General features: G+C 35.1%; 5 protein-coding genes across 5 annotated transcripts; 3 read left to right on the forward strand and 2 right to left on the reverse strand.

Annotated features, from left to right (window-relative positions):
* The first annotated feature begins 1,186 nt into the window (after positions 1–1,186).
* LOC125200524 (uncharacterized) lies at positions 1,187–2,581 on the forward strand. The gene is made up of 3 exons (XM_048098160.2): positions 1,187–1,858; positions 2,001–2,162; positions 2,248–2,581. Exons 1-3 carry the CDS (start codon positions 1,247–1,249, stop codon positions 2,503–2,505), a joined length of 1,032 nt encoding a protein of 343 aa, XP_047954117.1. The 5' UTR covers positions 1,187–1,246; the 3' UTR covers positions 2,506–2,581.
* A 2,341-nt stretch (positions 2,582–4,922) lies between these two features.
* On the forward strand, positions 4,923–8,584 carry LOC125198059 (F-box/FBD/LRR-repeat protein At5g53840-like). The gene is made up of 5 exons (XM_089065308.1): positions 4,923–5,015; positions 5,090–5,251; positions 7,220–7,987; positions 8,062–8,223; positions 8,321–8,584. Exons 1-5 carry the CDS (start codon positions 4,923–4,925, stop codon positions 8,582–8,584), a joined length of 1,449 nt encoding a protein of 482 aa, XP_088921434.1.
* Positions 8,585–15,271: 6,687 nt separating this feature from the next.
* Positions 15,272–17,599, reverse strand: LOC125205609 (glyceraldehyde-3-phosphate dehydrogenase B, chloroplastic-like). The gene is made up of 9 exons (XM_048104688.2): positions 17,445–17,599; positions 17,237–17,350; positions 16,874–17,035; positions 16,631–16,798; positions 16,402–16,562; positions 16,272–16,333; positions 16,130–16,179; positions 15,628–16,034; positions 15,272–15,500 (listed from the first exon to the last, which is right to left on the reverse strand). Exons 1-9 carry the CDS (start codon positions 17,541–17,543, stop codon positions 15,365–15,367), a joined length of 1,359 nt encoding a protein of 452 aa, XP_047960645.1. The 5' UTR covers positions 17,544–17,599; the 3' UTR covers positions 15,272–15,364.
* A 519-nt stretch (positions 17,600–18,118) lies between these two features.
* Positions 18,119–20,050, reverse strand: LOC125201554 (uncharacterized). Its single transcript, XM_048099718.2, has 5 exons — positions 19,864–20,050; positions 19,225–19,324; positions 18,920–19,016; positions 18,714–18,800; positions 18,119–18,434 (listed from the first exon to the last, which is right to left on the reverse strand). The coding sequence occupies exons 1-5, from the start codon at positions 19,922–19,924 to the stop codon at positions 18,294–18,296; spliced, it is 486 nt and encodes a 161-aa protein (XP_047955675.2). The 5' UTR covers positions 19,925–20,050; the 3' UTR covers positions 18,119–18,293.
* Positions 20,051–21,597: 1,547 nt separating this feature from the next.
* On the forward strand, positions 21,598–23,237 carry LOC148932976 (uncharacterized). Its single transcript, XM_089063418.1, has one exon. The coding sequence runs from the start codon at positions 21,662–21,664 to the stop codon at positions 22,937–22,939; it is 1,278 nt and encodes a 425-aa protein (XP_088919544.1). The 5' UTR covers positions 21,598–21,661; the 3' UTR covers positions 22,940–23,237.
* The last annotated feature ends 2,182 nt before the right edge of the window (positions 23,238–25,419 follow it).

Below are 25,419 nucleotides of genomic sequence, written 5' to 3' on the forward strand. Positions count from 1 at the left end.
TTCCATTTTATTTATATTGTATTTGGCATTGGACCCCGTGTTTCACTAACTTATTCATACTCACATTTTATTAGTACAATACAAGTAGAAATATATAAAAGTAAGATTCACATCCCACTAACTTTTTCAATTTCCTTTTTTTACATTTCTTAAAACCCTGTTTAAATTGATACAAATAATAGGGGACATATTACACATTAGAATTTAGATTGACATGACATAATATCTATCCAAACTCAATTTATACGATTAAAACTTGGTATTGGAAACTAAAGAATAAAATTAAGTAGTATATTTTTCAAAGAATATAAATAATCAAAATAATAATAGTATTATTCTTTAATGAATCATTTGAATCCAAACCAAAATAATTGGGGTCCTGATAGATGATCTAATAAGGAAAGAAACTCAATAAAGTTTGATCCAGACCCATTAATTTTGTGAGTGTACTTGTGCATTTGTCAAATTATCATATCATGCTGAAAATTGTCCGTCTCCGACTCTCCGTTATAGCTTATAGGTATCGCCCTTTATTTTATCAATTAATTATTGTCCAATTATTTTATGATTACTTTTAGTTTATTGTGAAGGGATTTATCTTTGAGATTCAATCAATATCTCAGCTTCGGCCCAGATGATAAATATTAATCAAGTCACATTATCTATTAATATTTCAAAGCCCAAACAATTTGATAAGCAATTAGTACTAATGTGCATATTTATGTCGTCCATTAGTTTAGTCTAGGGCAACTAATTCAATCTTCCTTCACTTTCACCATCATTTCTAACTGCATATTTTTTTCCTGTCGTCCCATCGAGCTGCCGGCGAGGTTCGTATCACCGATTTTCGATTTTTATTGGATAGACCAATTAAAGTTATATGACATTGATTTTCCATTTTCCATTTTTATTTCATATTTCACATGTTTCAATGTTGTACATATTACATCCATATTACATATGATCTTTTGATCAATCAGTTGATGCAGATTTATTATATCTGTTTCGTATTATTGTTTAATTGGATAAAACAATTGTAATATGTTAATTGCAGATGATTCATGAAGATATTATAAGCAAATTGCCTAGGGATATTCTGATGTCTATTATCTCTCGATTGGACGTCCAAGAAGCTACTTCTACTTGCATACTTTCAAAATCTTGGCGACATCTCCATACCTACGTCACTCATCTCAATTTCCTGAAATATAGATATGAGACTGACACATTATCGAATTACGTAAATATGGTTGACCATGTCTTGAAATCACATAGGGGCAATCGGATAAAAAAGTTCAAGTTGCGCATGCCCGGAGGTGGCAATTTTGAGAATTGGTTCGAGTTTGCCATAACTAAGAAAGCTGAAATAATTCATTTAGGTGGTGTGGGTAATTTTGATTATGAAGGTCTATTTCTTAGACTTCCAAATAAGAACAATGGATTTGATTGCCTTAAAAATTTGTATCTATCTCACTCTAAAATGACTGATCATGACTTTGAGCTTCTTATTTCCAATTGCCTTGTTCTTGAATGTTTGGCAATTGTGTTATGCATCAAGTTGAAGAATGTCTCAATTGTTGGCCACTCAAAATTGAAGCATTTAAACTTATCTTTCCTTTGGGGGATTGGATCCATTATGATTCGTGATGCGATTAACTTGCTTTCCTTGACGTGCTGTGAATGGAGAATTGGATGTAGCGTGCAACTTAGTAATATTCCGAAACTTTCCAAACTCGATGTCAGAGATAATATTCGTAACAAAGTGACGCATGTTCAGTTACTTGATGGAATGCCATCTTGCGTACGCGACCAACTCCAGCTATTGCGCCTCTCGTCTAAGGCTGTTTCTATGTATGAGGTAATGAATCATCTTTTCTTTGTGTTGTACACTCCCGTGAGCATGCGCCACATGGTAGGCGAGCCCGCACATAAGTGTTTGCCTTTGTTTTTCTGTTTCTTCTACACATTTAAAATATTAATGTATGCGATTTTAATTGCAGTTGAATCTTGAGTTGTTGAAAAATTCGTCGCTTCAACTTGTGAACATAAAACATCTAGAGTTAGTGCTCGATATGTCAAATGATCCTAACTGGTATTATTTTCCACGCTATGCCTGCCGTTTGGTTGAAGCATGTCGTTCTTTACAAAAACTAGTGATAAAGGTATGCAACAATTTTAGGAATATTACATTTGTATATGTTGATGTAGCAGTCACCACATTTGACATGTTTATAATATTTCTTGTAGTTTCTACACACGCCGACGTTAATCCTGACGGAATTCGAGACAGAAACATATGGTCATCCGGGTTGTGACTTGTCTCAAAAGTATTTGGAAATCTCAGGATATTCGGGTTCTTCATCTGAACGAGAATTGACTTTGTACGTCTTCAGTAATGCTACAGCTCTTCAAAAATTGACCGTTGTGGCCTGTGATGAAGAGGCATTATCTCGTGCACGCCTTGATTTTGAACATATTAATTCAGTTAGTTTCTTTAGTTATTAAACTGCAACAATCTTAACTATGGTTTTTATTTGCTTGATAAGTTATCTCATTTCAAAAGAGAGAATAATGATACTGGGTTTACAAGATGAAATTCAAACTGGATAGTCAACATTTACTAAGAATATTATTGATAGAAAGAAGGAGAATTTGAATGCAATGCAGAAACAAATGTCCAATCCATGTGTGGCTTGTTTCAAAAGTACTTAATTGGAAATCGTAGGATTTTGGGTTTGTCATCGGAATGAGAATTAGCTGTGCATGTCATTAATAATGATACTTCTCTTCAAAAATTGATACTATATGGGACTTATTTCAAAAGTATTTGGAAATCTTGGAATATTCGCATTTTTTCGTGGGAGCGGGAAATGGTACCAATAATGCTATATCTCTTCGAAGCTCGTGCGTCCCATTATTTTTGCATATATAAACCAGTTGGTTTTTTTTTTTTTTTTTGGTTTAGTTTTTATGTGCTTTGTGTTGGTAATTTCTTTTATTTCAAGTGAATAAGAGTTTCGAAAATATTAATGATTTTTTTAGTCTTTTATACCTTCATTTGAATGGCAATTACGTTTTGGATGGTTTGAGTGATGAGATACATTTTTTAACTAGTAAATCCACATAATACATATCAATTACTAAATTATTAATTATCTAAGCTATCACTCAAATTAAATGGGAAATGACCTACTAGAATGTTCCTCTCACATCGCATGGTTATTAATATTCCTATAACGAGGGCCTAATTTCCCTTAGTATCGGTCGAAAATGTTACGATTATCCCCTCAATCCGATGACTTTTTAGTGGAGTAATTAAGGATAAACGAAGTGATTAATATAATTTATTCTTATAATTCAATAAGCATTTAATAAATTTTAACCAAAACAAATTTCCATAAATACAAAGGGTAAAAGATCGAAAATTGTACTCCTAGTTATTATAAACCGAAAATTGAGATAGCATGTCTTCCTTAACATGTATAGCTCATCTTGATTAGCTATTATTATTACTATATTTATGCATAACAGATAGCTATTTATGGAATATTATTGGATTTTTAACTCTAATTATTCCATGTGGAAGTTAGATTAGATATATTTGAAAGTTGTTGTACCGTTGATTCTGATCTAAATCCTATTCCATCCATTAATTATTTTTCATTTTAATTTTTTATTCCGGGTACATATATATGCTATTTCATTAATTTAAATTATGAATTAAATATCAAATAAAATAATTTAACGTTATATCGAATAAAAGAGTGGAATCAAACTCTTGCCGCTTTTTATTCTTTTTTTAATTTCCAATTAACCTTTCCTTAATTACCAGATTTGATTCTTAATTTCTTACCACTCAAGGTTTGGTGGTGGTAGTCTTTAAATTTACTTAATTAATCGTTATCCAATTAAATTAGGTTTCGGATAAATAATAATGCAAGTCACATTATCTATTTATATTCAATATTCAACATTCAATCTTCCTCTCCCTTGCATTATCTCTCATTATCATATTACTTCATACTCTCCGTCGTCAAGCATCGCATCACTGATTATCATGTCTGTTCCTTTTATATTGGATAGATTAAAGCTACGTAAGGTATGTAGTATACGATCTTTTACATGTTGCAATTTTGTAGTAATTGGTTATAGTTGATATCGTTTTCTTATTATTTTTATATTAGAAAGAGTAATTATGATATACATGTATACTGTAGATGGTGCACGAAGATAGAATCAGCGATTTGCCGAGCGATATTCTGATATCTATAATCTCTCGATTGACCGTCCATGAAGCTACTTCTACTTGTATACTTTCATCTCGTTGGCGACATCTTCATAACTACATCACTAATCTCAATTTCCCAAAACTTACTGATAAAAAAACAAACATTTTCATGAATCCAAATTACGCAAATATAGTAAACCATGTCTTGAATTCACACAGAGGCAATAAGATAAAAGAGTTTAGGTTGGAAATTTTCGACTGTGGCAAGTTTGAGATTGAGAGGTGGTTCGAGTTTACCCTAACTAAGCAAGCTGAAATAATTCATATATTACCACCTCCTTGTGCATTTCATCGACTTCCAAATACAAATAGTCTTCGATGCCTTAAAGAATTGTCTCTAATTGACATACAAATGACCGATGAATACTTTAATTTTATGGTCTCCAATTGTCTTGCTCTCGAGTGTTTGACAATTAAACATCCCGGCAAATTGGAAAATGTCTCAATAGTGGGCCTCTCCAAATTGAAGCATTTAAACTTATCTACCCTTTGGGAAGTTAAATCCATTGTGATTCGCGACGTGGTTAACCTGGTTTCTTTGACATGCTGTGAATGGAGAAGTGGATGTAGCGTTCAACTTAGTAATATTCCAAAGCTCACAAAACTCGATCTTAGAGATTGTCGTAATAGTCTGATGCAAGTTGAGTTCCTAGCCCAGATGCCATCTTGCATACAAGGCCAACTCCAACTATTGCGCCTCTCATCTGAATCTGTTTCTACGATTAAGGTAATGATTCGTACTTTCTTTTTCTATTTCTTCTACACATGTCAAATAATAACGTACGTGATATTAATTTGCAGATGAATCTTGGGTTGTTAAACGATTTGTCGCTTCAACTTGCAAACATAAGACATTTAGAATTGGTGATTGATACGACTTTTCATCCCGACTGCTATCATGTTTCACGCTATGGTTGCCGTTTGGTTGAAGCATGTGGGTCATTAGAAAAACTTGTGTTACGTGTAAGTGCATTAATTTGGGTAGATTTTTGTTGATATATATAATAGATTATATTTGACACAAGTTTATAATTTTTCTTCGTAGTTTCTACCCTGGACGATGTTGGACATGGGGGAATTTAAATTCATTGAAGAAACGTATGACCATCGTCCTAGGTGTGACTTGTCGCAAAAGTATTTGAAAATCGTGGGATATTCGGGTCATCTGCAGGAGCAAGAATTGGTTTTGTACATTATCAATAATGCTACATCTCTTCAAAAATTGATCTTAGGTGTGACTTGTCTCGAAAGTATTTGGAAAGCTTCGGACATTCGGCTTTTTCGTGGGAACAAAAATTGGCTACTTGCATCAATAATGCTATATCTGATCAAAATAAATCATTGTGGCTTGTGGGATGAGTTAGCTAGTTTTGTAGTATAACTGAAACAAAATGTAACTATTAATTATATGTTGCTAATTTATTTTTTTTGAAGAGGATAACAGTTTCGGATATTGTAGTCATGTATACCTTCATTTAAATAGCGATTTCTTTTTGGTTATTTTTGTGATGTTGGATTATGAGAGTTATTTTTGCATTAATTTATAGTTAGCATTTTTATTCATGATCTACGTTGATCTCTCATTGATTTTCTAACCCTAGTCCCAAAAAAAGAAATTAATTCAAATTTTCAGCAGGATATAAAATTGAGAGATTAATAAAAGAGAGACGAAGAACTAAGCTACACTGCATTGTCAATTGCGGCATTGTTGAGCACAATATTTCTTCTCCAATGAGTATATGCATAGTGCAATGGATATGAGCCATGTTAGAATTCAATGGTGCTTCTATGAAATGTGTATAGTAATGTTTAATAATGAAAAGTATATTAAATAATATCCCATCCGTTTCCTATAAATAGAAACACTTTTCTCTATATGAGGTGTGACCGATATTCCACTAAGACACTTTTCTTTCTATCTCTCTCGTACTTTACCAATTTTGCATTAAAACTCGTGTCATTCTAAAAAGTCAAATCTTTAGCGAACGGAGAGAGTATGAATGTATGATATTTATTACATTTAAAATGAATACCATTATTATACTTATTTTGAATGAATAGTGCAAATTAATGTGAAAGACGCAAGGAGATGGTATTTCAGAGTTGAGACTTGACGCAAAAAAATAGTGGAATGATGACATGACGAAGGATCGAGGCGTGGCAAGAGAGCGCTTGTTGTTGATGCTCTAATTATATTCATTGCATATGATAGTAATCCAATGGTTAATATATGACTAAATTTGAAAATCTAATTGTCAATAAATAATTACTCTATTTGTTATGCATTAATAATGAGTTGTTATTATCAGTATATGATTACTAATGGATTCATTAACTATTTTCTTAACAAGCATAAAGATCACCATTTAATAATAATAATATACTATTAAGTTATATTCATTGCGATTGATTAGAACTTTGGTGAGACAGGAGATGGGAGAATGACGTTGAATTAAGGAAATTTACCATACATTGTTTAATATTTATAATAAAAAATAAAAATATGGTAACTCAGCTAATTAAGGCAACTCAGTTAATATACAATCAGTCTCTCTCTCTCTCTATATATGTATAGGATTATAAATAGGAGTGTTCTCTATTCTCGTTTCGTTTCGTTTCCGTCGGGGTCATTATATTATCAACCAAAGTCATGGTACATCAATTTCTTTCCTCTAAATTCTTTTATACTATATGGGTTTTCTCATCGATACTCAACGGCTAAAACAATTATAATTGCCCTTTTTTGTTTAAATTTAAATTTGAAAGCGTTACACTTATCAATTCAGTTTAAGCAAATAAATTTAAAACTACTATCCCTGGTATTTTTACCCTCCATTCATTGTTTGTTTCCATAAAGTTTGCATTATATATAACATAAAATTATTTTTTAATTGGATAGAGTAATTATAATTAATATGTGAAATAATGCAGGTGGTGCAAGATGATAGAATCAGCGAATTGCCCAATGATATTCTAATATCTATAATTTCACGGCTTACCATCCGAGAAGCTACTGCAACTTGCGTACTTTCAACTTGTTGGCGACATCTGCATTACTATGTCACTCATCTCAATTTCCCAAAATATGAGATTGGTGAAACAGTATCAGACTACCTATGTATAGTTAACCATGTCTTGAATTCACATAAAGGACGTCGAATAAAAGAGTTGAGGGTGGATAGGGCCGAAGGTCATGAGAGGTGGTTTGAGTTTGCCCTGACTAAGAAAGCGGAACGAATTCATATAGCTGAAGTTGGTATTGAATTTCATGGACTCCCAAATGGTCTTCAATGCCTTAAAGAACTGAGTCTATCTAGCATTGAAATAACCGATCAAGACCTTAAGCTTTTGGTCTCCAATTGCCTTGTTCTTGAATGTTTGGCAATTAAGTATTCTACCAGGTGTGAAAATGTGTCAATTGTTGGCCACTCAAAACTGAAGCATTTAAACTTCACCTACCTTCGGAGAATTAGATCCATTATGATTCACGACCTGATTAGTCTCGTTTCTTTGACGTGTTATGAATTGGGAAGCGGATGTAGTGTGCAACTTAGTTATATTCCGAAGCTTACCAAACTCGATCTTAGAGACAGTCGTAACAGACTGATGCATGTTGAATTCCTTGCCGGAATGCCATCTTGCATACGCGACCAACTCAAACTATTGCGCCTCTCGTCTCAGTATACTTGTAGGTATAAGGTAATGATTCGTCTTTTCATTTTACATTTCTTCTACACACGTCAAATGTAAATGTATGTGATTTTAATTTGCAGTTGAATCATGAGTTGTTGAACAATTTGTCGCTTCAACTTGTAAATATAACACATCTACAATTTGTGCTTGATGTACGGGATGATTCGAACTGGCATCACATTTCACGCTATGCATGTCGTTGGGTCGAAGCATGTGGTTCATTGCAAAAACTTATGATAAAGGTATGTATTAACTAGTCATTAATTTGTTTTATATGTACTATATATGTTGGCAAATGTCATTACATAATTTAACACATGTTTATAAATTTTCTTGTAGTTTCTTCCTTCACCGGAGTTGGGTTTGGGGGATGTCAATGATGAAACATATGATCATTATGGCCGTGACTCGTCACTAAAGTATTTGGAAATATCAGGATATTCGGGTTTCGACTCAGAACGGAAATTGGCTCTGCACCTCATCAATAACATTACATCTTTTCAAAAGTTGATTGTTGTGGCTTGTGATGAAGAGGCACTTGCTCGTGCATTCGGTGATTTTCGACATATTACATCAATTAGGAGTGCTTTTATAGTTATTTAACTGCAACAATTTTAAGAATAGCTTTTGTTTAGTTGTTGGGAATTTATTTTATTTTAAGAGGATAAGAGTTTCAGGAAATATTTGTGTCTTGTGACTATTAATAGTGTCCTTCAAATGGCAATTACGTTTTCGTTCTAAAACAGATCTCCAAATACAAATTGTAAAAGATCGTAGTTACTTTAATTTTACTATCCGTAGGCGCTATAATATATCGTAAATTGCTAGTATTCCATTTGTCTAGTTATATATAAAACGTTTCTCTTTTTTAATTATTCTACTAAAATTATATGTTTATCATCTTTACTTTTCCTTTTTCTTACTTTATTCTCGGTCCACTTATTTCAGAAAAATAAAACTATATAAAATTTTATAATGAAAAACAAATATTTCATATTTAGTGGTACGTGGTATATATACCCATAAATCGAATATTGAGACAGCGTATCTTCCATTCAAGCCTTATAGCTCATCTTGCTTAGCTATTATTATTAATAACCAATGACGAAACTAGAAATTTAACTTTTTTATTTGCCTATTTTATTTTTGTTAACACTTCCTATTTTTTCAAATACACAAGCTATCAATTTTAAATTACACACACTTAATTAGCAATAAAAAAAATCTCCTTATAGTTATAATTAATTATTATTCACGATAAATCATTTTAAAAATTTTGATTGTTTTGAATATATATATGCATAATAGTTTAATTATATTGTCCTTACGCTGGGAGTGATCAATTGCTAACTCATCCCTTAGTTGCTAACTACAACTAATTTAAGACCATAAGATTTTAGAAATCTTGTGGTCTACAATTTGCCATGTGTAATTTCGTTTTTCATTTTTTGATATTAAAAAGATAATAGCAACTATCAAATTTAGGGTTTAGAAATACAATGTCAATACAGTGTATGAAATACATCAACACGAAGACATAATAATATCAACACAATTTCATATTTACATTTTACAAGCATAATATTGACATATTATATAAGGTGTATTGACATAAATCTGTTCGTAAAAAATACGAAAATTCAAAAAAAAAAAATTCAAATTTATTTCAAATTTTGACGTCGGAACATATGCATGTAGTATATCGTTGGAATCCTTATAAAATTATCTTTAATTTGATATATGTTATATGAATTTAAAGTTTTGGGATTTCTTTTAAAAGTTAGTTATAACTAACTTGACATTAATACCCCTATTGATTTTTATTGGAATTAATCCTATAGCCTTATAGACGTTTTTTTTTTATCGTATTGACATTTTGTGGTTGATGATCTAGACCTTTAATTTGAATATCTAATGGCTATTATTGAGTTGTAGTTAGCAATTAAACATTGAGTTAACAATATAACACTCCTCGTCCTTACGCTTTGTACATTAGATACTAAAGTTGTTGAACCATTGAATCCTAATCCAAATCCTATTCCAACCAGGAATTATTTTAATTTAATTTTTATTTGTATATGCACATATTTTATTAATTTAAATGATGAATTAAATATGAAATCAAGATATGAAGAAAAATAGGTTTAGTTAATTTAACGTTATAAAGGATAAAAGGTAGGGGCTTCAATATTCTTGGAGCTGACAGCAATGATCGCATCATGTTTTTCCCTTTTGCACTATTGGCTAAAGTAAAACGACGTGCGGTAAGTAGTACTCCTTTCGTCACATAGTAGATGTCACACTTTTCTTTTTAGTTTATCTCATCACATTTCCAAGTTCTCTCTCACATCAATTATAAAATTATATTTTCTCTCACCACTTAACACACAAAATAACATCTCCTAAAATCTCGTGCTATCTCCCAAGTGTACATCTACTATGGGACGGAGGAAGTACTATTATACTATCATCTTTAACTTGGTTGCAATTAGTAAAATTTCTGTACATTTACTATGGGACGGAGAAAATAAGGGTTATTTCCGACTTGTCATCATTTCCCGCCATGCAAGGACGGCGCAGAGAAGTGAAACCGACTTCCCGCTGCCGGTGGACGACTCGAGAAGTGCGTGGCTGTGTTTGTTGAGGGCGATGATCACTTTGGTCATGAAAGCCATCTGAGTGTCGTATGCCTCCGCGTACGAGAACTTCATTGGAATTCTAAGGATGAAGATATGGAGAACTTCACCGGGAACTTCATTGAAATTCACCGAAATTCTAAGTTTAAATCAGCCCAGATCTTATAAAATTACAAGTTTAGTCATGGTCATATATAAAAGAAAATGTATACACCACTTAGAAAACATGAGAATTCCACTATAGATGATGGTGCACAATTTTATCGGTAAGACATATTTTCTCTTCGATCAATATTCTCTTAAAGATATTTTCTCTTCGATCAAGAAGAATTTTCAAACAATAGTAAAGATATGGTAAATACAACAAGAATATTTAAAAAAACCCAAAAAGATACAATATTCAAACATAGTTTTATACAATAAAGGAGAAAATAAGGGTTATTTCCGACTTGTCATCATTTCCCGCCATGCAAGGACGGCGCAGAGAAGTGAAACCGACTTCCCGGTGCCGTGGACGACTTGAGAAGTGCGTGGCTGTGTTTGTTGAGGGCGATGATCACTTTGGTCATGAAAGCCATCTGAGTGTCGTATGCCTCCGCGTACGGGAACTTCACTGGAATTCTAAGGATGAAGATATGGAGAACTTCACCGGGAACTTTACTTAAATTCACCGAAATTCTAAGTTTAAATCAGCCCAGATCTTATAAAATTACAAGTTTAGTCATGGTCATATATAAAAGAAAATATATACACCACTTAGAAAACATGAGAATTTCATTACAGATAATGGTGCACAATTTAATCGATAAGACATATTTTCTCTTCGATCAATATTCTCTTAAATACATAAATAGAAATAATGATGAAAGCTTAAGAGTCTTTGAAGTACATGTGTTGATGCATCCATTAAGAATCTTTGAAGTACATAATTTTACTTTTTTTTTATTTCACCTAAATCTTTATTTAATGAATATCCTTAACTTTTCTATTACTTTCTCCAACTGGTATTATAAGTCATGGTCTAGTTCAACACGACATTAAGATATTAAAATATAATAACTCATTTTTATATAGTATTAATTTTATATAATATAATATGAGTAAAATTACTTAGTGAAATATGTAATTTACTTCATTTATAACAAAAGTGAACAGAGAACTTCTAATAACCGATGAAAAGAGTATTTAATAATATTGACATTTAATAAAATTTACAGAGAACTTTATTCCAAGGAGCAACTAGTTATGCTTAAGCTGAGCAATTGTCATGGGTCAATTAATTTTTTAAAACACCATTAGTTGATGCAAATACGTACACGGTTATAATTATTGCTCACAATTTGAATAAATTATACTAATAGATGCAGAAAATTATTTCCAAATTATCATGACAACTTTTTTTCTCTGAAAAAATGATTGAATTACAACGCTATTATGCCTATAAAAAGTACTACTTAAAAGAAGTCAAATGATCATGAAGATTTCTTCACAAACTAACTAGCCTTTTGCTTTATGTGATACTTAGTTTAAAATTGTAGACAAAGGAGCTACTTTTCTGCCTCGGAGGTACACTAATCTTTGTTTCTATTACCTAAATATGATGTGGAATTTAGTAAACAAAGGAAGTACATTTCTAAGTACAATAAAAGATTAGTGTAGACAATAATCATGATTCATGATGCTTTTAATTTATTTGTTGACACAATTTGTGAGAAAGCATTAGTTGAAAAATTCATCTTTTTAGCTGGTATATCTTGCAGAATTTATTCGTGGCTATACGCAAATGCAGCACTCTCTTATATACCCATTAAGGTCATTCTATTCATCCTTTTATAATATTGTTAAATAAGCTATCGCCATAAAGAAATAAGTAAATGAATTTATTTATTGTTTTGGTGCTTCGTTTTGGAGTAAAAATTAAAATGTTAGTAATTGATCATTCTTTTCTTGACGATAAAAAAAATAAGAATTAAAATATAAATGGATTTTTAAATGCAAGTAATACACCCTCACATAAACAAATAAATGAAAATAATAGTAATTGATTTGGTGAACCTTCAAAATGAAAGAAACTGCTTTTACCTAAGAAAATGAGTATGATTATGTGGACTGGGTTTTGCACCTAATTAAAATATGATAAGAAGACTAGTACCCAGAAAGTAGGGTTTCACATTTATAGTACCCAACATTAAATAGTTAAAGTCCACAAATCACATTTTTGTGTACCCAACAATTACAAAATCACATTTTCAGTCAAAAAATTTCATAAATCCCAAATTCAGTCACGATTTTATATAATAAGAAAATGGGGTTTGCACATTAAATAGTTAAAGTCTAAAAATAGTAAAGTAAGAGAGAGAGTGATGCAGATAAGACTCTTCTCTACTTTATCCTCTCTCTTATTTTACAATTTCTCGACTTTAACTATGTATCGTTTTCACAAAACGAGTGCAGAAAAATAAATGTGACGGTTGATGCGGACGGAGGTAGTATTAATGGAGGCAGTTACTATATTTCTCACTAGGAAAAGGAGATATAGACACATCCCATAGAAAAATAATACTATGATTACAAGAGAAGTAGAGACACATCGTATTTACAGAGTTATACAAATTAAACCCATGAGGGAAAGAATGTAGAGTCATCAAGATTTGTAAGAGCAAATCCTCCACAACTAAATAAACACTCTTTGTTGCAATAATCCTCATTGAAAATCTTGATTTGAAGGCATTCGCTATAGCACTCGCTCACACAGGCCGTGTTCTCCGCTGCCTCCACCGCCATCGCCGCTACCAGGGCCACCATGAGCACGGCGGCGATCACCCCATTTCTTGCCATCTTTATGAATTTGTGAATGAGAGATAATCAAATATGAATTGTGTTAAAGTATAATGCATTAATGCCTCACCATGTATATATATAGTAAATGTGACAGAGATTCCTGTCTTCATTGGTGGCTTTTGATGGAAAGGCTCAGGCGTTTGAAAAATTCTCTATGAATATGTTGAAAATTCAACTTCTAATTTAAAAATGTAGACCATATTATATAATATTTATGTTAGTGGGGCATTATTTAATCGCTTATGAGTAGATAAACAGAATTAGTCAAACATATTAAAAGCTTCCATTATTTAATTATTTTGGATTCGTTTTAATAGAAAAAAGTGTAACATTTATTTTAATGGAATTGTTATTTGGAGGGGTATTTTTATCTATTGCTGTATTTGGTGTTGAATGGGCAAATATTGCATTGAACAAGTATGGTTTTTGGTCAATTTACAAGTCACATTTGACTTGTATTTTTAATTCTACATGGGTGTGACCATGTAATCAAGTGGTTCATATGGAATGGATAATTTAATAAGAGAATAAAAGTTAATCATAGAGACATTATCCAACAAATCCTCAGCTTCGATGAACGTTGGCAATAATATTAAATTTATGTGCTTTATACAATAAAATATTACTAGGAACATTATGATAAAAAAATAATTATCCAGAGTATTTAAAAAAAATGATTTAATCGCTGAATTTAATTATAAATTGTTTATTCGCAATTTAAAAGACACATCGTTCGGGAATTAATGGAAAATTAATTATTAATAAATTAATTGCATTTTGTGAAGGATCTGGTTGAACGAATATGTAACTGAATTAGATAGGAGTAATTCAAAGACATGAAAAATTGGGGAAAGGAAAAAAATCAAATCAAATTCAACTGTAATGTACACATAATATTCACAAATTTGTAGGATATGCAATAGAAATCACTCAATATTCTTTATTTATGTGAAGATATTATGCGATCGTTGCAATTATTTAGAAAATTATATCGAATGATGTGGAATCAAATTTCTAGTATGACAAACAAATACACATAATACACCCAACAATAGTATTAACATGATTTTGCCACTGATTTAACAACATCGACAATATAACAAAATACAATAAAACATAGTAGAATTAAAATTTGGTTAAATCCAAGAAGGGAAGAACTTGATATCATCATCTTGGTCCCTAAATTTCTTGGCATTTCCATATTTAGCACAAGCAAAGACACAATCTTTCTTGCACTCACCATCGGTGAAGATTTTTGTTTGGGTGCAGTCAAAATAGCACTCCCCCATGCAATGGGCGCTTCCGCTCTTCTCCGACGCCTCGGCCACCACCGCCGCCGCCACAAGAGTCACCAACATGGCGGCGATCACACCGTTTCTTGCCATAGTTTTTATAGTGAACGTGTTTGTGTAAAAGTGTGCTTATGCAATAATAATATTATTATAGGCTTATCAAATTTTAAGTGTAATTTTGATGAGTATATATATAGGCTAAGAGGCCTACAATTTGAAGAGACGCATCGTTTTGGATTAGTGGGAAAATATTAATTTTATTGCATTTATAGACTTTTAAATGTTTTTTTGTAATTATGGACAATTAGTAACCAACGGCTTTTGTTTATAAAATGAAAACCGTAATATTCTATTTATTTCAAAAATGTACTTAACGGTTGAGTTGTTATCCACAAAATGTAACTGCATAGATGCATGAATTAAACAAAAAAAATACAAATATTCTTTTTTTAGGTTAAAAACTATGAAACCAAGTTTTTTTCGTTTGGAGCCAATACTTTTAAATTCTTTACAATCAAAAATCAACATCCCATTTATGACATGATTATTGAATTTTGAGTGGTGTGATAATATATAACAGAAAAATGGAAGAAAAAATTAATGGATCAAGAAACCTAAGCTTCATAGACCTTGCATTCCTCCTCTGCAGGGTTGGTCTTGCAATAGTCCTCCAATGGATCTCCACTCCCTTGTGTCGAAGCTCCGGGCCATTTTGCCGCCACCAAATGGGCCAAATCGACCACTCTTTGGCTGCAAAAAGTCGGTAAATATTATCATGTGACACTCGCTAAAATACCTTATGTGAGCATCATCCGTAACTTAAAAAAAAAAAAAAGGCTCTAAGGACTCATTGGAGTCCGAGAGCAAGAATACGTACCTGTATCCCCACTCGTTATCGTACCACGCCACGACCTTCACCATGTCGTCGCCCATCACCATGGTCAACGAGGAGTCGATGGTGGAGGAGACGTCGCTGCAGCGGAAGTCGACGGAGACGAGGGGGACGTCGCACACAGCCAATACGCCATCCAGCGGTCCGTCAGCTGCTTTCCTGAATGCAGCATTGACATCCTCCGCCGACATCCCCTTCTTCGCGGTGTTCACGACGAGGTCCACGACTGAGACGTTGGGCGTCGGCACACGGAGGGCGATGCCGTTCAGCTTGCCCTTCAGCTGAGGCAGGACTAGCGACACGGCCTTGGCTGCACCGGTGCTCGTTGGCACGATGTTCAACGCTGCGGCTCTCGCTCTCCTCAAGTCGCGGTGCGAAGCATCTAGAAGCCTCTACAGGATTCATACACAACAGAGCCTAAGCACTCTTTTTTTTTTTTACAGCAAATTGAACACAACATACGCAGACAAGAACATATAACTCATACCTGATCACCAGTGTAGGAGTGTGTAGTTGTCATAGTTCCCTTAACAATGCCTGCAAATTGAAACAAAATTCACTACTTTTTGAATCAATCAACGAAAATAGCTCGGTTTTTGTATATTTCTACTGCAAATGTCCGATCTTACCAAATTCTTCATCTAATATCTTCACAAAAGGAGCCAAACAGTTGGTGGTGCAAGAAGCATTGCTGTAAACACGCAACAAAACACGTGTTACATAAGATTCTTACAAGGATCAGTAGAGATCTAACCGGACCTTATGATGTTAGCGACTTCATGGGAGTAGTCTTGTTCGTTGACACCAACAACGTAGGTTGGAATGTCGGCCCCTTTAGCCGGAGCAGTGATGATAACCTTCTTGGCTCCGGCTTGAATGTGCTTGCCCGCTCCCGGACCATCCACAAAAACACCGGTCCCCTGCGTTCAAGATTTCTCAGTATAATCTTGACAACCATAAACATTGGATTTTGAGCAGAGATATATACCTCAATGACAATGTCAATGCCAAGTTCAGCCCAAGGAAGCTTGAGAGGGTCCCTGTTGGCGACAACCTTGATGGGCTTCCCGTCTACACTGATGGTCTCGTTGTCGACTATCTTGACATCTGCTTTGAAGGTGCCAAGCATGGAGTCGTACTTGAGCAAGTGGGAGGCCTAATGTTGAAATGGAAATCAGTAATTCAGTTGAATATCAAAGGTTGGATATTTTAGTGAGTGTCGTAGACTTACGTTCTTGACACCGCCACTGTCGTTCACGACCACCACCTCAAGTGGTGAGTCCTTCCGGCCATGCCAGCAGCGGAGGAAGTTCCTCCCAATGCGTCCGAAACCATTTATCGCGACCTTCAATTTGGCAACGGTCTCTCCCTTAACGGGCGTGGATCCTGCAGTCTAATATTACACGAGAAATTTGTTACTTTTTCGTTCCAAGGCTCGTGTAGGTTGAGTTCTGTGATTAGTTCATGCTTCATCATTCATTACATCCTCCTCCTTAACATGGATGAATCTTAAAACACATACAAAATCTTTATTTTTATAACAAGATTCATATGAGTATCAAAAATAGGTTGTGAAGCATAAATCAATCTGTACCATTGGAGTGAGCTGCGCAGCCACTGCATCGAAGAAAGAAGCCTCCCTAGCATTCTTGGCGAACGTCACACATCCACTCGACCTAAGGCCGGAGAATTCAGCCATCTCGAGCTTCTAAAGACATACACAGTAACAACCAAAGCAGAGCACATGAAACTGCAGTCGATACACACACGACGAGAGATGCAAGAAAAGGAAGGAAACTCACCTTAGAGAAACATTGAGCAGGAAAAGAGTGACCAGTTTTCGATGTAAGCCTTGTGCTCGTTGGGATTCTTGAAGATGCTAATGCTGCATGGGAAGCCATGGCTGCAACTGACACTACAGGAAAAAATTTCAAGGTATATGTAATATATAGCTTTAATATATGTAAATAAATTATCTTTTTTCCTTTTTTTGGAAGAATTATTGGCTATGATTGATTTTTTAGTGAGTGGTGAAGATGATGTTTGAGGATTGATATCAGATAGGATCAAGCTTGTTTCTCCACCATCAGATTTTGCACCACAAGATTGATCACTCCATTTTTATTTCATTTTCATTTTACTATTCTTATCTTATACACTTTTCATTCATATTGAATGTACATGACAAACATTTTCATTTTACTATTCTTATCTTATACACTTTTCATTCATATTGAATGTACATGACAAACATTCATTTTCTAGAGTCAACTATTTTTGTTTTTATTTTATCTATGGACATACAATCAACTGCACAAAACAAATATTTTGATGTGAGCAAACAATAATATTTGTATACCAATGCATAATTATATGTACTGTAACTCATAAGGCCTTCTGAATAATACTACAAAAACTAGAATTTAATCATTTTTTCATGAATTCAGAAATCCTGCAAATGAAAAAATGCAACATATGAAGAAAAGAAGAAATACAAGTTATTATTTGAACAATCTCAGCATTCACAGAATTCGTAGCTTTTCATTTCGAACTAAAACTGAAGCATGAACAAACAAGTGTATATCCCAAAACGATGGGCTAATAATGCAACAAGCGCATAGGTGGTCCGATTCCGAGATGACTGACATAGTTTAGACAAGAGCTTCTATGTCCTCCTCTACATTCAAAGGTTCCTCAGTAGGGGGTTCTTCTTCTGTCTTCAATTGAGTCGACACATTATCTATAGCCGAGTTGAGTTGTTCGATCTTCTCAGCTAGTTTCTTGCGTTGTTTCTGCGGATGATACACAAGGAAAGAGTCATAAAGTGACAAAGAATTTAGATAGACTACCAACTATGTTCCGATCATTAGTACCTAAAGTGTTGTGATAACTTATAGATTACGTATAATGTGCTTTCTGCCGAGACCAGGGCAATGCCTATTTGTGTTTATTTCTATAAATTTTTTCCTGAATTAATGAGTTGAATATAGATTATAAACTAACTCTGCTACCATTATGACCACAAATTTTGCACTTATAATTCATATTCTCCAAACTAAAGAGCTACATACCTCCAAAGCCTTCTCTTCGTCGTAGAGGAATTTGGGCAGCTTTTTCATCAAATCCTTCTTCTCAGTACCAGTTAAAGCTTTGCTGATCTGTGAGCTCCAAAAAAAAAAAAGAAGAGTCGAATGTCAGCTACACCACTTTCAAAGTGTCAGCAAAAAATCGCTTATTGACGAATTGGATTGTTATTGATTGATCATATCAACCGTACCTGAGGTGCATAGACACAACCAAGTGTTCCAACGAGCAATCCCCCTAGAACAAATCCGCTAATAAAGGCACCTCCGTTGCTTGGTCTTCCACCGTCACTACATCAAATACAAAATCCCAACTACGCTTTAAGATAGCCTCTTTTAACACACTTAAAGTCCTGATATAGAGAATTGAGGAAGATACTTAAAGAGTCTCATATTGAATCTCGATTACATGGTTAAACAGTACCACTATTATCTATCACATTTTCAATTATCTTGATAAGAAACCATAAAGAAGAACAATCGAATGTGAAGACAATACTTGTAACTGGCTTGGACAGTGAGTGCTTTACTCAGGCTTCTTGATTTCCTGAAGGCCAACTTGGGGGACCCTAAACCATCTGCTGATTTCAGATACGAACCTAACGAAACGAACCAAATTAGGACGTACATCATAAACATACAGTGACGTGTATGACAACGCGCTACAGCTCGTCTCCATGCCAAATAAAGCTAAGATTTCACTTTTAAAGAATACATATATACTCCTACAAGAATCAGAATAAATATAATAGTAGTATTGTCTAACCACTAACACTAAGCAAGCTTATACTAGAATCACGGAATCGAAGCAACATTCTTACAAAATCGAGCTAAGATTCTAAGAAAATTCCCTAAGTTTGGCAGTAGTGTTACTGATCTAAGAAACATAAAAAATGAATAAATCAAGAGCAGTTTCTTTGCCAGCAACATTATTCAAAATCCCCAAATTTATCAAGCACTTGTATTATATCTTCAAAGCTAAAAAAATCATATTTCCAGAAAACTAGATAAAGCATTATGAAGAAACAATACAGCTTACACAAATTATTAGACAGTTGAAGAATGAAATAAATCAGAAGATCCATGTATAGTTCGAATTCAAAATGATAAACATACAAAAAAAGAGAGATAATTTTACCGGACGAGAAATGGAGAAGAGGGCGTTCCGAAATGACAACAGAATTGGATAAAGCTGACATTTTTGGTGAGATTTCAGTAACAAAATCAAAATGTGTGTAAATTAATGAGAGATTGAGAGTGTTGTGTGTGAATTTATTTTCTCGAAGTTTCAGCTCCTTGTTTCTGAATGTCGATGATATCGAAGACGACCCATTGCCACATGGCATATTTATAGTCCTACTAGTATTTAAGAAATTCTAAATATCTTTTTGACACAACTATCGAAATATTTCTTATTTACAAAATCAACTAGGAGTAACAAATTTGAAAATTCAGAAAGTAATATTGGCACTCAATTTTCAATTTTGTTGTGCTATAGTATTTGAATAAAAGTATTATTGTATGCTCAATTAGATTCTATTATCAACATTTTAATTCACTGACTAGGAGTGGCAAATCGTGCGTGTCGGATTGTTATCGTGGACACGAACACGATAACAACAAACACGAACACGACCCGTTAAAAAAACCTCAAACACGAACACGACCCACTACCCTCAGACACGAACACGACATGAACCCCTTAATGACACGAACTGTTTCGGGTCAACACGACACGAACCCATTAATGACACGAAAATAAGTATTGAAAAATGAAAATAATAAGAATAATAATATTAAAATATTATGTGTTAATAAGAATAATAATATTAAAATATTATGTGTTAACGGATAACACGGACACGACACGAACACGACACGAACACGCATTGTTAACGGATAACACGAACACGACATGAAATTTTCGTGTCCTTAATGGGTCGACCCGATAAGGACACGAACACGATAAGCTCTGACACAAATTCATTAATTTCGTACCGGTTCGTGTCGTGTCAAAAATTGTCAGCACTAATTCTGACTATAAAATTTGTAGTACAGTAGTACTACTAAATTGTATTCGAAAATATCAAATCGAAATATACGAAACAGACAAAGTATAGAATTCCAAATATTGGCCCAAAATGCATGTAGATCTACTTATGTTAGAATTATTTGGGCCCAAGTCAACACAAACTAGATTACATCGAGCCCAGACTACAAAATTTTAGATTAGGGATGCTGAATTTAGAGCAAACACCATTTTAGTTATGTACATTTATAAGAAAATGTATACTTACAAAACACCATTATCAATGATGGTGGACAATTTAATTAGTAAGACGATCTCCCTCCAATCAATAAATCAGAAGTTTGAATCATTTCAATAGATAAGAAGCCATTATTATCCTCTTACGAATACTTTAGAATTATTGAAGTACGTGCGTTAATGCATTATTAATAGTTATATGTATATTAGGTTTTTGTACATTTTTTATATTTTAATAAATCCTTTTACTTTTTTTAAAGGATTCAATGAATATTCTTCACTTTTCTGTTATTTGATAATATTAATATTTAATAATTTTCATGATAAATTGTACTACTATTAGTTAAAAATGATTTTTTTAAAAATATTGAATCAACTGCTGAAAATCGAAGGTAGAAGAAAAATTATAGTACTGCATTTACAATACAATAATTAAAGTAAAGCAAAATCTATGAATTAAGCAGAGCTTTCTAATTCCAATGTATTATCAAAGTAAAACCAGGTGCAAAGTAATTTACTTTGCCATGGTTACATAATCATATCTTGAATGTACAACTAATTTAATAGAAAGTGACTTACAGTCATTTTCAATGCAGCACCACTACCCATAGAATCAAGAAACTCTAAACGCAATGCTCTCACCTCTCACCTCGTTTTTGCAGATGATCTCATGCTCTTCGGCAGAGGAGATTTACCGTCTATGCAGGTGTTGGCCAACGCAATGAATGACTTCTCGACATGCTCGGGTCTGGAGGTCAACCAGAGCAAATCTAATATGTTTATTGCAGGACTTATTCGGGACCCAAAGGAAGATCTGTTGCAACTTTTTGGCTTCCCCGAAGGGACTTTGCCTATCAAGTACCTTGGCATACCGCTTGCTTCAAAACGCCTTGCCAACTCTGACTATGGAGCGCTAATCAATAAGCTCATGGCCCAAGTCAAAAAATGGCCAGGTAAGACGCTTTCTTTTGCGGGTCGCCTTGAACTAATCCGATCCGTCTTGCAGGGGGTCGAATCATACTGGTTACAAGCTTTCCCAGTCCCATATGGAGTTATTGATCAGATCATTGGCGTTGCTCGGACCTTCTTATGGGGAAAGAAGTATGCACAAGTCGCTTGGAAGGACGTATGCCTACCAAGAGAAGAAGGAGGCCTTGGTCTTAGGGACTTAAGGACGTGGAACGTGGCCATTCATGCGAGGATTCTCTGGAACATCCACACTAAGAAGGACTCTCTTTGGATTAAATGGATCCACAGTGAGTACCTTCATTCAGCGTCTTTGTGGGACTGGAAGGCGCATAAGAAGAATGATTCTCCTCTGATAAAGCGGCTGCTGGACATTCGAGACCAGATGCTTCAGACTCGCAATAGGCAGGAGATCATTGATTTATGGTCGACTTGGTTCGCTAAGAAGGGGGTGCAAGATGCTTATGACTTCTTCCGACATAAAGAAGAGCGTCTCGCTTGGGCTAAATATATTTGGAAGAATTTTGTCCCGCCCAAATACTCCTTCATCACTTGGCTAGCGCTCCGAGGCAGGCTCGCGACAAGGGACCGCTTGGGGTTCTTAGATATCGACCGTTCTTGCATGCTGTGTGGGCTGCTCGAAGAATCTTCGGACCATTTGTTTTTCAGGTGCACCAAGACGTGGGCAGTTTGGGGAAAGATCTTGTCTTGGCTGGGCACCGTTCGTAGATCTACTACAATCAAGAGTGTCATCAAGTGGGCGCGTCGTCAAACCAGAGGCTCGACCATTATCCAAACTGCGAAACGGATCGCTTTGATGGCTTCGGTGTTTCATATCTGGAAAGCTCGCAATGCTATCATCTTCGATGGGAAAGTATGGGACATGGCTCGGCTTATATTTCAGATCAAAGAGGCCACATACACCCTGCTTTACTCTCGGTACACCCATGAGCAGGTTACCCTGCATCTGCCGGACCATTAATGATGAAGAAGTTGCTAGCGGGTGTCCGAGTTATCCTTCCATGGCGCATCAAGAGCTGTTCGTCAGGGTACTCTTTTTTCCCTTGGGGGGTTTTATCCCACGGGGTTTTACCTTCAAGGGGTTTTAATGAGGCCCGCCACCCCGGTTTAGACGAATAGTTCGAGATGTTGTCGATCTTCTCACCTTTTTGGTGACGTCTTAGACTAGACTTGATATTGTACTAGCTTTATCATGTTCCCTCGGGTATGCCTGAGTTTTGATGTACAAATACTTCGTTTGTTGTTATATATTTGATTTACACATCAAAAAAAAAAGAAACTCTAAACCAGTAAGAAAGAGCTCTCAGTAGAATCAAGAACTCTCTAGAAAGTGGGGTTTGAGATCTCCTCTCACTAGGACTTCCTTCTCAAGGAAATCCTAGCACCTCACTTTCAACAGCTCAACCTTCATCGATTCACACTCTTCGATTACTCGCCTATACACCAAAAGCAGTTGTTCGGGACGTGTACACTCATCTAGCAGTCAGTCCGAGTCAGAATCCCGTGCCTGGTCTGTCCGGCGGGATTCAGAGGCTTGTCCAACACCGGGAGCTACTCGGCGGGATCTAGCAGCCCATGTGAAGCTGGGCTGGAAGGGAAGAATCAGTTTATGTTCCAGTTTGTGGTGCATTGCGTCTGGTCTGTCCGGCGGTGCCCTGAACTCTCACCGGCTGGTGAACGATAATTTAGGAAAATCTACGTATTTCCAGTTCTCCAACATGGCCTTTAAATCCTACTTTGATAAATTCGTGGTGCTTAGTTGAGTTTGTGGCAATTTTCGCTTTGCATTCAAATAGAATCAGCCTTGCTCCTCCCTAATGTTAAGTGGAATTCTTTCCTTGCATGAAGGAGCATGTTAGATTCTTCATTTTGAAGCTTACATTAAGTTGTTGCTTGGTCAATATCACGCTGCTGGTCTTTTTGGGTTGTTGTGTGTTTCTTACTTCAAGCAGGGTCATATTCCGACAAATCAGAAGTTTAGCTCCGTTTTCCGGCGACCTTCTCCGGCAAGCTGAGCCGGATAGGGGTGGTTCTCTTGTCTTGGTCAAAACTGTTTGTATGGTGCCAGAAGGGTCAGCTTGTTTGCAATAGAGAATCTGGATACAAGGACATTGCACTTTCAAAAGCTCTTTGAATCTTTGCCAAAAATAGCCATATTCTGCTGCCATGAGTTGGTGAGATCCCAGCTCAAATCTGTCACATGTGACTTCCTTTTGTTGGCTACTATATTTGGACAAGCTGCCTTTTGAAGAGAAAAGAACCCTTGGTCCTTGCCTCATTTGCTGAACCAAGTCAACCTTGTGTTACGCGCCGGGCCTCTATTTCCAATGGGCCAGCCCACTAAGGCCCAAATCGTGGAAACTATGCCAGATAATATTGAAGGAGGCCCATGGTCTCAAGCAATGGGCAAGAAAGGCAAGAAGCAAGCAAAGAACGAAGCTGCCTTAAAGAGTATGCATGCCCGCATGTCCCAATTCACAAGTAACTCCACTAAGGATGGAGAGCTGAATGAGGAAGATGACTTCGAGGAGATCCCTGAGACTCCAACTGAATCTGCACAATACAAAGACTACGGATGCCCTTGGATGAGGAGGGCCGCGTCGTTTGAGGAAGCATTGGAATTTACCGAAGGAGACCTTGCACTGAAACAAATTCCATCGCTCAACCCAGGCACTGCCATCCTTGACTTAGAGCAATAAGACCTTGTTCCAGTTCAAAAAAGTTGGGGTATATGCATGCTTGGGATTTTTGCAGGGAGATTCTGTTAGAGTTTGTATACTAGAAATCACGTTTCGAGTGATTGAATACTGTAAAACTCTTATTTTATTTTCCAATGAATAAAACAGATTATTTTTGTCATAATGTTGTTATGTTTTACATTTAATGGATGTTAATGCATGTTTAAATGTATAAGTTAACTTAACAAAGTCTAAGTCTTTGTTTTAGTAGACCGGTTGTGGGCGTCGTCCACTTTAAGGTAATACGGTCAGTTCTAAACAAAGAAAAATATGAATTTCACAACCTAGATGGAATTAGACTACCCATCGAGAAAGGTTGCAATGTCAGTCCGTATATTTCTAAGCCTTACTGAAATAAGATGACATTGGTGTGGTATAGCACTGAACGGATCTAACAGCAAGACTTGCCTTGGGCTATCTACTGAAAGGCGAGGTCTTGATAAATATTTATTTCTTAATCAATGTAGGTTAGCATTGAGCATACGGTATTGATTATGCATTGCTTTGACTTATCAAATGGTGCGGGTTTTTCGTAGCCCAATTATCCTGATATATTGGGCAGTGGTGATCGATATCTAGCGGTGCTAGGATTGCTATTATATTGAATCGTGCACGAGGTGAGTCTCGTTTGATAATGTCCTCAAGAGGAGCGCGAAACTAAGTTTTATTATTCGGAACCTAGCTAGTTGGAGTATGATTACTC

This window comes from Salvia hispanica, chromosome 2 (assembly GCF_029641045.1).
Source record: "Salvia hispanica isolate PSC_SH4W2 chromosome 2, Shi_PSC_v1, whole genome shotgun sequence".
In the NCBI taxonomy this organism is placed as follows: domain Eukaryota; kingdom Viridiplantae; phylum Streptophyta; class Magnoliopsida; order Lamiales; family Lamiaceae; genus Salvia; species Salvia hispanica.